The 12,030-nt window shown below is 37.8% G+C and overlaps 1 protein-coding gene across 1 annotated transcript in view; it reads left to right on the forward strand.

Moving 5' to 3' along the window:
- HSD17B4 (hydroxysteroid 17-beta dehydrogenase 4) overlaps nt 1-11,787 on the forward strand; it is a 63,058-nt gene extending 51,271 nt beyond the window's left edge. The window contains exons 22-23 of the mRNA XM_068176899.1: nt 9,235-9,362; nt 11,370-11,787. Of these exons, the coding sequence (XP_068033000.1) occupies nt 9,235-9,362; nt 11,370-11,459 (218 nt within the window). The 3' untranslated portion in view covers nt 11,460-11,787. The remainder of the gene's footprint in view (nt 1-9,234; nt 9,363-11,369) is intronic.
- Nucleotides 11,788-12,030: the final 243 nt, after the last annotated feature.

Genomic DNA, 12,030 nt, shown 5'->3' on the forward strand with positions numbered 1-12,030 from the left:
GAAACTTGTATTTGTTGGGCAATCACTCTGTATTCCAAATAAATCCTGTCTATTTTTTCATGTGTAACTAAATTTGATACAAGTGATGGTCATGTTTATAATAACAACTAGAAAACTATTTCAGGTTGATTGATCATTGGCTTTAGATTTGGAATTGCTTTATTGATCAACTAAGTTCAATATTATGTATGTCCAGAAAATAGAGGGACAAGGCAATGGAGGAGAAATCTCCTGAGGGGTGTTTCAAGATATGAATAAAATGTCTCACTCAGGAAGTTCTGAAACTGCAAATTGCTGAATGCAGAACAAGCACACTTAGAGATTTAGGCCTGAGCAGTGCCCTTACTTGCTTCATGAGATCACATTTTATAGGAGGGAAAACAGGTGAATGTTTTTGCTATTGTATTCAGATCAAGAGAATGCTCCTGCTTCAAATAAATCAATAGTCAGTCTTTTGTCCTCTCCTGCTTCTCCTACTGAAGCAGTAGGAAGAAGGTACTGCTTTCTTCTACTCATATATCTCTAGCTTTAAGGTATTAAATAGACATAGCTTTTGTTTGTCTTGTTCCCTCTGCTTCTGTTGCAATGAAAATTTTCTGTACTATTATATGAATTCGGAAAAAAACTTGAAGATCCCTGTGTGATGGAGGCTGGTGGAGCTAATCTAATATATTAAACATTTCCTGCTGCTGACTGCTATTAAGAGCTGAAATGAAACTTTTCCAGAAGCTTGGAAAAGTTACTGTGAAAATTTTTACCATGTGGTCAGTTTCTTATGAATTATTGTAGTCTCTGTGGTGTAGTAAATATGTAATGCTGAATGTAAATATCTAGGTGATCCGGCAGGGTGTCTGTAGAAAATATTGCTTACTTCTCATTTTGGGAGTATTGGTATGCTAGTACTTCCTTCTTATATTACTTTTTTTGAAAGAACTTTCTGTGTCATCCTATTTCTGTATTTGTTTATGTTTTCTGAATATTTTTGTGTGCCTTTACATTTCAAGTACATTTCAAGTACTTTTTGGATGAAGAAAACAGGAGTTGGTTAGTATTAAAATAGTTAAACTGTTACAAATCATCTAAACATTAAAATTTCTTATTGTCATTATGAAAATAGTTACAAAAACTTACTAGCAGAATTTTAGGACTTACGACAACTGTAGTGTCAGCCTTCACTGTTTGTCCCTACTTGGATCAAGAGCCTACTATTGTTGATGTCTATTTAACTCCAATGGCACATTTTTAATGGCAACCTATATATGTATCAGCATGATAAAATTTTTATTTGGGGAATATTTGAAAACACTTTCCTGCCATTAAAAAGCATTATACCCAAACAAACATAAAGCAAAAGACCTTCCAGAGGCAAATACTTGACATCTATAAGCAGTTGCCAACTTAATTCTTTTTGCGTGTTTGCATATGTTATATTATTCAGTATTCAAGTGTCTCTTTTACCAGATGCTGGTATAATTCATTTACCAGCAAGTGCAGAAGATGATGGTAGTTTGTGAGCTTACATTCAAAGGAAATACTGCTTTCTTGCAGTTAGGATATTCTCAATAATCCAAAAGATTTCTGACTTCATGTGATCTTTACAAGATCTCTGTATGGTCTTCAGCAAGGCTTTTGTAATGCAGATGAGCAATGACAGTCAGTTCAGAAGATATAACACTGACAATGCCATTTGCTTAAATGAATGCTTCACTTTTTGAGTTATTAATGTGTAAGGTAAGCTTCTCTACACAATTAGAAATTTTAGCCTTTGACAAATTGATTTTTTACTTTAAAAACTGAAGACGACAGTAAGATGTTACCTTTGCTATAGCTTGAATTTATTTCTGTGTCACTATTTTGACTGCTTTTCAAAGGTGCTTCAGATTTTAATGTTACTCAACTCTGTTAGTAGAATTGTACTTTTTTTACTCTACATTTAAATTCGGCCTGGTGGATATTAGTTGATCTTCTGTGTACAGGAATTTTAAATCATTTTTGTAAATGTTATGCTGCTAGATGATATCCATTCTGAATTATCTTTCTATCTTTTCTAAGTAAAATTGCCATTTTGGAGGATGAATCCCACGATGTACATAGCTACAAGAATGCAAAAAAGGAAAACATGACATTAAAGTTAATTTGCAGCTTGGTTCATGTAGCTAAATATTACATACTATTTCAGTGTATGGTCAAAATTCCTGACAAGTTATCAGTGAAACAACTTGTGTGTGAGGAAGAATATTATTTTGGCTGAGTTTTTTTTTTTTTTTTAAGCTGTGACTTGATGTTAATTAATTAATGATCTATCTTCTTTTAGACCTCTCTTTGTAAAGGCCTCCTAGGCTTTTGTTAACAGTGTTTCTGGTTCTTTTGGGCTGCCTGATAGGCCTCTTTCTCCTATTTAATTGGATATATAGTTGTTCGGTCTTGTGTTTTAATTTTTTGACTTGTCACTTTTACACAGCTTTGTGCTGGAAACAATCAGGGCCCTGCAGCCCATTGCTCCCTTGCCCAACGGTTGTAGCTCCAGTATCTTCTCCTAATGTCCTTCAGCCTCTTCAGATCTGGGAGGGAAGCAGATGAGAGAAGGCAGCAGCCACAGCACAAGTGCTGTGTCCATTTCTGGGCCCCTCAGTTTAGGGAAGACATTGAGGTGCTGGAACATGTCCAGAGAAGGGCAGTGGAGCTGGGAAAGGTTCTGGAGCACAAGTCCTGTGAGGAGCAGGTGAGGGAGCTGGGGGTATTTAACCTGGAGAAAAGGCAGCTCATTGGGGACCGTATCACTCTCTTCTACAACTGCCTGCAAAGAGGTTGCAGCCAAGTGAGGGTCATTCTCTTCTCGCAGGTAAGAAATCACAGGACCAGCAAAAATGGACCTCAATCATAGGATGTTGATGTTGGACATAAGGAAGAATTTCTTTGTGGAAAGAACAGGCTGCCCAGAGGGGTGCTGGGGTCACTATCCCTGAGGTGTTGAAGAAATAACTGAGTGTGGCACTCAGTGTCATGGTCTAGTTGTCAAGGTATTGATCCGTTAAAACTTGGACTCAGTGATCTCAGAGACCTTTTCCAACATTAATGACTCTCTGATGCTGTGAAATTTGTTCTCGTGTATGCAATCAATCTGGTATTTTTCAAACTTTAAGGAAACAAACATTTATTTTATTTTACTATATTTACATTTATTTCTAGTTTTCTAACTGCAACTGTGACATTCTGATCTCTATTTTCTGCAATAAACCGGGATTTTTAGAAGTGAAGTGAAATTTGGGAATTGAATTTGGCTTTTGTTGGTAGAGAGAGACATCTTTAGGGAGGCACTAGTATTATAAACACCAGTCTGTTTAACCAGCAGCGGCCTTTCCTTTTATGTAGTTCTCTGTGGATAGTGTGAAGCCATAAGGAGGTGTAGAGCAATTGACTGTGCACTCAGGATGTGTAATTTTGGAAAGATTATCTGCTGTGTAAACAATGTTGAACTATAATCCCTGACAACTGGCCTTAATTAGTGGTATTTCTGTATAAAAACAAGCTGGTCTTATTCAAGAGGATGGTGAAAATCCTTTTAAAAGAGATAAAGCAAGTATCAAAACCTAAGAAATAAGTGTAGTGGTACTGAAACTACCTTCACTTTTTAACGAAAACTTTAATTGATAACCCATCCCAGCTTTTCCCAGTTTGCTTCATTACCTAAAACATGCTTTGCTCTCTCCTGCATATGTATTACTATAGAAAAATTGCCTTTTTTCAGGCATTATAAAATATCAAATTTTTTTTCTTTTTTTTCAGAGTTAGGGTTTCATTTCAACTTTGCTTTCCATAGAGAAAAGGTAATGCTGTTGAGATCTGTTGGCTGGTAGTTAATGGCACTCCAGAACAGTACTTGGAAGAGTTTGCCCATCTGTTGCTTTTCTTCATGTTTCTGAAGTTAGTGCTGAAGGCAGGAGATGTTTCTGTTCCTTTCCAGTTCTCAGAAGAATAAAACTTTGTTATGAGAACTGGGAAGAAATTGTTACACGTAGTTGGTTGTGAACAGCTGATAAACTACAGTGACATTGCTCAATAATTTGTGATGCAATATAACTTCAGGCAATGAAGTGTGGGTAATACTTGTTTTTATTTGATTAGCGGTTGGGTCTTGTATTGACCTTACTTACCCACTGTAAAGCAGAATAAAACCCAAACCAAACAAAAAAAAAAGTCTAACTGTTTAATATTTTTCTCCTAGAAAGGGTAAGGCACTCTTCAAAGTCAAAATTAAATCCGTACCCCAAATATTATGTGTTTAGGTTTTTGGCAACCTGCTATAAAATGTCAATATCTAGTGTTTTATCTCCCATATATGTGAATTTTCTCCTGTTTTTATTTTATCTCTGACAACATCTTTTCGATTATAATAATTAATAGATTTTTAATTATTGTAATACAACACCTACATATCTAAGCAAAAGTAAAAATTTGAAGGAAAACTAACATTTCATTCACTTGAACTTCTTGATTCTACTTTTCTGCCAGATGTGTAATAGAATATTCTAGAGGGCAAACAAGAGGGCAAACAAGAGGGCACTTTGTCTGGTCATTGGAAAGCTAGGATTTTTCTGCTCCGATTCTTGGAACCTGTTCTGGCATTCAGCTTATTTCTTTCATTGCTGGTTTATTTGTCCATGAGCTAGTGCTCTAGTTTAGTCTCAATTGTCTTTTTTAGCCTAGATGTTGGGAGGGAAGAAAATGGATTGTGTATGTTTCTAATCCTTCTGTTTGTTTTTCTGCCTTGCAAAACAATTGAATGAGCAAGTTTTTGTGGTAGTAGTTTTTCATTCTTTATAAGGTGGGGAGTTACTTTCCTTCTCTAAATACTAATATGTGATATATTTTGGGTCACTCTTTCTCCACAGTGTCGCCTTTTTTTTAACTACTTGCATCAGAAAGGTCAACTCATTTATGATGAAGCCTATGAAAAGGGATGGATCAAGTAACAATAAAATGTTCTTCATGTTTTTGTAGAAAAGACAGTTCTGCTGTAACAAGAGTGCTCTGCTTTTGTGGCTGGTTACGGTTTTTTTTCTTCCTTATCAAAAATCTCAATGTTATTTAAAAAGACTTTAGAGGAAGTGGAAATAACCTTTTTGACATTTGACATTTTTGGGAAAAGAATGTACCACCACGCGGAGACTGTTGTTGTGTTGTCGGGCCTCACCCCCTGGTTGGGGTGGCCCAGAAAGGTGGAAAGTCTCTCCTCCAACCCGTGTCTCCAAAGAAAGACTCAGTAGTCTTCAGCTGTCCGATCTCAAGGTAGTTTATGGTATGTTATCTAAAAGATTTTCTCCCTCAGCTGCTGCGGTCCATTCAGCAGTCAGGCAAAGGCACACTCCTCCTCCCAGGGGGCTGGTGCCCTCTTTTATATCATACATTACGTGTTAAATGTTTATGGTTTTTCCCCAATGCCCATCACCTATATTGAACAGTGACTTTCTACTCTAAACCAATCTGTGAGTGCCAATATCACCATGAACATGGAGGTTAGGAAGAAGAAGGAAAGAGGACAGGGCACGCCCAAGTCCCTCCATCTTAGAACTTCTGACCCCCATGTACAAAACTCAGACCCCTCTGTACAAGGCCTAAAACCCCCCTGTACAGCACTCAAAAACTCTTTCTCTCACTTTGTGACTACTTCTACTATAATATCTAAACTTTTGTGATTTCTTGTTCTTCCTGCAAGGTTGTTAAATTGTTCCATGGATCAAGTTCAAAGCCACAGGGGTCTGTGGCTGCATTCCAGGGTCTCAAATGCTTCTGACCTGGGCCCGGAACATCCAAGAGTGTCCAAGGGACATTCTGGGTTCTGACACTACTTTTTTTTTTTTTTTTTTTTTTTTTTTTTTTTTTTTGACTTAGAATTCTAGTAAGGATTAACTTGAGGTGGGATTAAGTATTTGATGTGACCAGCTTGAGTTTGGTATCCAGCAAGGTTATGGAACATACCATCTTGATTGCTATCACTCAGCACATCTGGGAGCCAAGGAACCAATGGGCCAGGATCAAAGCCAGCACAGGTGTAGAAAAGGCTGGTCCTGCCTGACCAACCTGGTCTCTTTTTATGACCAGGTGACTCACCTCAGCAAAGCCTTTGGCACTATCTCCCACAGGATTCTCTTGGGAAAGCTGGCGGTCCACAGCTTGGACAGTCGTAATCTTTGCTGGGTAAAAAAACTGGCTGGGATGGCTGGGCCTGGGGAATGGTGGAGCCACCAGTCACAAGTGGTGCTCCCCAAGGCTCCGTATTGGGCCCAATCATGTTTAATATCTTTAATATCATATTGGTGTGGATGTGGGGATTGAGTGTCCACTCAGTCCATTCACAGATGACACCAGTTTGGGTGCACGTGTTGATCTGCTGGAAGGTAAGAAAGCTCTGCAAAGAGATCTGTGCAGGCTGGATCACTGGGGCAAGGCCTATTGGATGAGGTTCAGCAAGGTCAAGTGCCAGGTACTGTCATTGGGTCGCAGCAACCCCAGGCAGTGCCACAGGCTGGGCAGATTGGCTGGAAAGCTGCAAGCTGCCCAGTGGAAAAGTATCTGAAGGTTTTAGATGACAACTGGCTGAACATGAGCCCGGGTTTGCGCAGGTGGCCTAGAAGGCCAGTGGCATCCTGGCCTGTATCAGCAATAGTGCCAGCAGGACCAGGGCAGTGACTGTCCCCCTGTACTTGGCACTGGTGAGGTCACACCTCAAGTGCTGTGTCCAGTTCTGGACCCCTCACAACCAGAGAGACTTTGAGGTGGTGAAGCGAGAAAAGGGCAACGGAGCTGGGGAAGGGTCTGGAGCACAAGTCCTGTGAGAAGCAGCTGAGGGAGCTGGGGTTGCTTAGCCTGGAGAAAAGGAGGCTCAGAGGAGACCTTGCTGCTCTGTACAACTGCTGGAAAGGAGGCTGTAGCCAGGTGGGGGGTGGCTTCTCCTGCTGCTTCTAGGACAGGACAACCAGTGACAGGACAAGAAGAAATATCCTCAAGCTGCAACACGGGAGGTTCATGTTGAACATCAGGAGAAATTTCTTCACAGAGAGGGTAGAGTCACCATCCCTGGAAGTGTTCAAGAAACTGCTGTATGTGGCATTTAGTTGTTAAAGTAATGGGTCTAGTTGTTAAGGTAGTGACTCTTTCCCAACCTTAATCATTCTGTGATTCTGTAAACATGAAAGATTTACCTTGATTATGGGTGCCATGATTATGCAATGTTAAAGGCATGGTTGTGCTTTGAGAGGTTAGTATTAATTATAGATATTGATGGTAAATGATGGTGTTGGGATTTGGTTAGGAAATGGAGAAGGAGGACAAGGACTGTAATAATAAGTAATATCTTAATGTACAACAATGTAGCAACTGTTAATTATATACTGTATTAAAAATAAAACTTAGGGATTGTGAGAACTTTTCTGAGTCATTACACCTATTTGTTTTTGTCATCTGAACCTGACACTGGTGAGACTGATAGATCAGTATTATCAGTAAAGTATATAAAAATTTATTTTCAGCCAGTACTTAGTGAAGAAGAAGTTGTGTCTTGGGAGATGGCATATCAGGCTTTCAGTATCTGGGTCCCTTCTGGAGCAGTGTAGGAATGGTAGGGACAGGAAAAAAGATTAATGGCAGCAGAATGCAATACAAAAAGGGATTCCTAAGGTCCAGAAGTAATTCAAAACAGTTAGGAACTGCAGGCATCCTAGACACCATGTCTGTGTTTTGTGAATTAATCTGTTGTGCTTGCTAACGTTGCTGTTTATTTCAAAGGGAGCTGTTTGGCTACACTGATATGGTGCCTAATATTAGCAGCATTTGGGTAGAGATGTATTTTAAAAGCCCATGGACAGTTAGGCCTGGTTAACTTAATCTGAAAGCTGGTATCCACTCTCAGACTTTGTTTGGTATGTGTGGCTTGCATTTCATGATTCAGTAGGTGATTTTTTTTGATTTTTGTTTTCATTATAATAGTCTGTGCCTGCATAATCTACAGGAGTAATGTTAAAGGCTCAGGTATGTTAGTCCATATAGTAGCTGTTTTGGGTCACAAGGATGTTGTTGCACAACCACTATCCACAAAAACAAATGTGCAGATAATTAATCTGGCACTCAGTAGCCTTCTTTAATTTCTTCCCATATTGCTTGAAGTTAGTGATATGTGTAAAATCTGTTCCAGGATTTATAATTTACCGTAAAACTCACTGAGCAATGTTGTATACTTAAGTCCCCGTCTAGTTATGTTGTAACTGGCTAAATATTACTTAAAGCAGATTTCAGAAAATGAAAGGTTTAAATAGACTAAAGCTACTCCCAGTCTCTACAATTCCCCTTACCCTGTCAAAGTATTATTTGGAAAAAAGTTGCACATAAGATAGCTTATGCAGAAATAAAGCTCCATGGTTAGGCAAGGGTTTTAAAATTTGTCCATGAAGTGCAACCGTCAACCATGATTCTGTGACTAGAGATGCCATGTCGTTACGGGAATATCTCCACGACTAATGTGTGGGATGGGGATGTGATGGATCAAGAGGCAAAGGTGTAAAGGAAAGATGGGAATTCACAAAATCTGAGAATTACTCGGCAGAGCACATCCTGTCAAAATACTCTTCTAAACAAATGACATAATACCTGATAGTGTTAGCTTTGTAGTAGATTATTTTGACAGGTCATTTGGTGTGGGAAAAGGGCACTCTGAAGCTACAGACACTTGGAGGAATTTTTGTTTTTCCAGGAGAGAAAGACAGATAATTGGCAAGGCTTTAAACACTCGTTGCTTGAAGCAGAGTAGGCTGTATTGTGTTGCCCGGGGGACAGACCTGAGAAAATGTGGCAGTATGTTTGAACACCACTACATTTGCCTTGTCTGACTACAGGATGCTGGTTTTGAACTTCAGAGCTTTATTACTAATTTGAACATTTTTGCAGTAAGTGCACTAATTAATACTTTGTGCATCTTCAGTGTCATTTGAAAATAGATTTTACCACCACTGCAAGAACTTTGAAGTCCTTGCTGTAAACACCCTCCCCTTCAGTACAGGAATATTTTTTAATTTTCTTTCAGTGATGAAAAAGAATTATACGTCATTTATTTTCTAAGTAGCTGATAGCTGATAGTTTAGACTGGATGCTTTATAATAATAGGTAAGGAAAGTAATGTCCTTAAGCCTGAAAATTTTATCTTTATTTTGAAACTAAACTGTCTTTGCTCTTGCTTCTCAGCAATTGACTTAAAGAATGGATCTGGAGCAGTGTATAAAGGACCTGCCAGAAATTCTGCTGATACTACCTTCACTCTCTCAGATGAGGATTTCATGGATGTGGTACAACAAAAGATCAACCCCCAAAAGGTAAAGCCTGGGTGTCAGAGATATATTGTCTTGTATGTAGACATATTATTTGCCTTACATCAAATTGTGGTTCATGACTGTTTGCATTCTGAAATCCTAAACCCTGGGATGTTTTGACAGTGGAGACCAGAGTCAGATGAGGTATAAGCATATCAGTATCTTATACTGAATTATCCAGAAAGCATGAGGGGACGTTTATGCCATCTTTATTATCTTAAGACAAAGATAACCACAAAGGGCTAAAGCAGGGCCCTGATAACACCAACCACAAAGGGCTAAAGCAGGGCCCTGATAACACCAAAGTTGTGAGTTCAATACCTGTACGGGTCATTCACTTTAGAGTTGGACTAGATTATCTTTCTCAGACCCTTCCAACTTAGAGTATACTGTGGTTCTGTGACATAAAGCCTGGCAGTGCAAATTTAGGAGTTTGTTTGCTTCCTGGTACTTCACAGTATACAATTTGCAAGCTTAGGTTTGTCAGTTTGATCATTCAGGCTGTTTTGGTTGTCATGTTGCAGGAAGTTGATGTTTGTTGCAGTGGTCTGATTTATTGCTAGTAGTGCAGCACAGAGAAATGTCAAGACAATGTATGCTTGTAGATGGTCAAAATTCATCTAAACCAGGATTTTTTCAGGGAAATAAAGATTTAAGGAAGGTCTATAATCTGGGTCTGCACTTTTAGCTTCTTGAAGTAATCAACGGCTTAAAACTACTAATTTTGCTAATAAAAATGCCTTGTGTAAAAGTAAATTAAACTGTCACAAATTTAATGTGTCAGCTTACAGATTAAAGCTTGAGCAAATGAAAACTTTAATTAAGCTCATCATATATCAAACAGTTTCTTTTCTTTGATCCCAAGCAGAAGTTGTTGGAGACTTTGATTGTAAATTGGAGACTAGTGATCACGGTGAATGTTTTCTATAAGCCTTACATACCACATGAGTAAAATCCTTTGTGACCCTCTGTATACAGCAGGCATAAAGCATAAACAAACAAGATGTTGATGTGTAATCATCAGAATGCTAAAGAACAGTGATTGCAATTCAGGAACACCATCTATGTTTAGGCATTAGTGTTTCCTTTGAGTTTCTGTGTAGTTTTCCATCTGAAGAAGCTCAAAGCATGTATTCAAATTCTTTTGTGCTGGCTCTCTCTATTATTTATTTGAATGTATTTCAAGCAATGGAACTATGCAAAAGAACATTTAAGTAACTTTCAAAGGGTTTTCAAACTGCAAAGCCATAGCAAAGCAAAACTAGTTTTAAAAAAATACAAACTAGATTGAAACAGGGTATGCAGCTCTTTGAAGTAGGGAGAATAAAAATGTAATATACCAGCACTGAAGTGAAATATACTGATTGATTTATGACTTTGCAAATGAAACAAAATCTTGCTTATTTCCTGTTTGGTATTATATGCTATATATAAAGCCATTGTATTTCTTTGGCATATGTGTGCAATACATTGTGCAAGTTTATGTTTATATTTGTTACAAATTTGAGTGTGTAGCTTACAATTTCATTTGGTCTTTAATTTTTATTATATAGCCTTTTCATTCAATTGTTTCATTTCTTACAATGATATATGGATATTTGTAGTGTGAGGGGATGATGCTTGGAGCTTTATTTTTTGTGCCCTGCTGAAGTTTTGCCATCAGATTCTCTGAAGGCATTTGTCTTACAGGTGGAGAAATGCTCTGTGCTATATATGGAAAGGGAACAGAGGCCACTGAAGTTGCTTTGTATTTATTTTATTTAATTTTTTTAATGAGTGACAGAGTTGGCCTTGTCTGCACTATAGATAAAAAAATCTGGTTCTGGATGGTATTAGAATTTAATAGTTTTTTTAAATTACTGATAACTGTTAAGCATTGTGCACTGAAGGTGTTCTCCTGACTGCTAAACAACCATTCTTTGGCTTCTTTTTTTTGTTCCAGCAACTCTTTGGTTTGTGAAAAAACAGTTAAATACATGTTTCCCCCCCACCCCACTTCTGTTTTTTTAGGCATTTTTTTCTGGTAAACTAAAAGTGAAGGGGAACATCATGCTGAGCCAGAAACTGGAAATGATCCTGAAAGACTATGCCAAACTCTGAACTGCTTGATCATCTACTACAGCAGTGAAGAACTGTAGAAGATAGAAAATTAATTAGTTCAGAACCAATGATTTGCAGGCTAGTTAACATCAATGTACTGATTCATTATACTGCTAATACACAAGCTGATTTAATTGCTGTAGACCGAAGTTACGAAATTAAAATAACTGTTACTATTGTCCCTTTTTAGTTTCTCAGGAATGGTAGAGAATCATACTTTTCTGATTGTACATCTTTATCTAAATAAAATGTATTTAGTTCTCACAAAGAAGCATATATTTCTGTTAATTCTGAAGAAAATTAAACCAATAGACTTCATTAATATCTCCTTTTATGTGTCTGTCAGTCTTCATTCATCTTGTCTTAGATATATTTAGCTTCTAAAAAGCTGTCTGGTTTATTATTTAAACTAATGTTTTTTGTTTCAAGCTCTTATGATTCTATCTGGATAACTGGAAGATGGAAGTAAATTCCATTTATTTATATCATGTCATTATGTGTTTTTTTTTTCTCTGCACCAGAAGAAAACCTCTTGGAACTTTAGAACCCATATTGATTAGCCGTTTTCATA

The sequence above is a fragment of the Anomalospiza imberbis genome, chromosome Z (genome assembly GCF_031753505.1).
Source record: "Anomalospiza imberbis isolate Cuckoo-Finch-1a 21T00152 chromosome Z, ASM3175350v1, whole genome shotgun sequence".
Lineage (NCBI taxonomy): Eukaryota > Metazoa > Chordata > Aves > Passeriformes > Viduidae > Anomalospiza > Anomalospiza imberbis.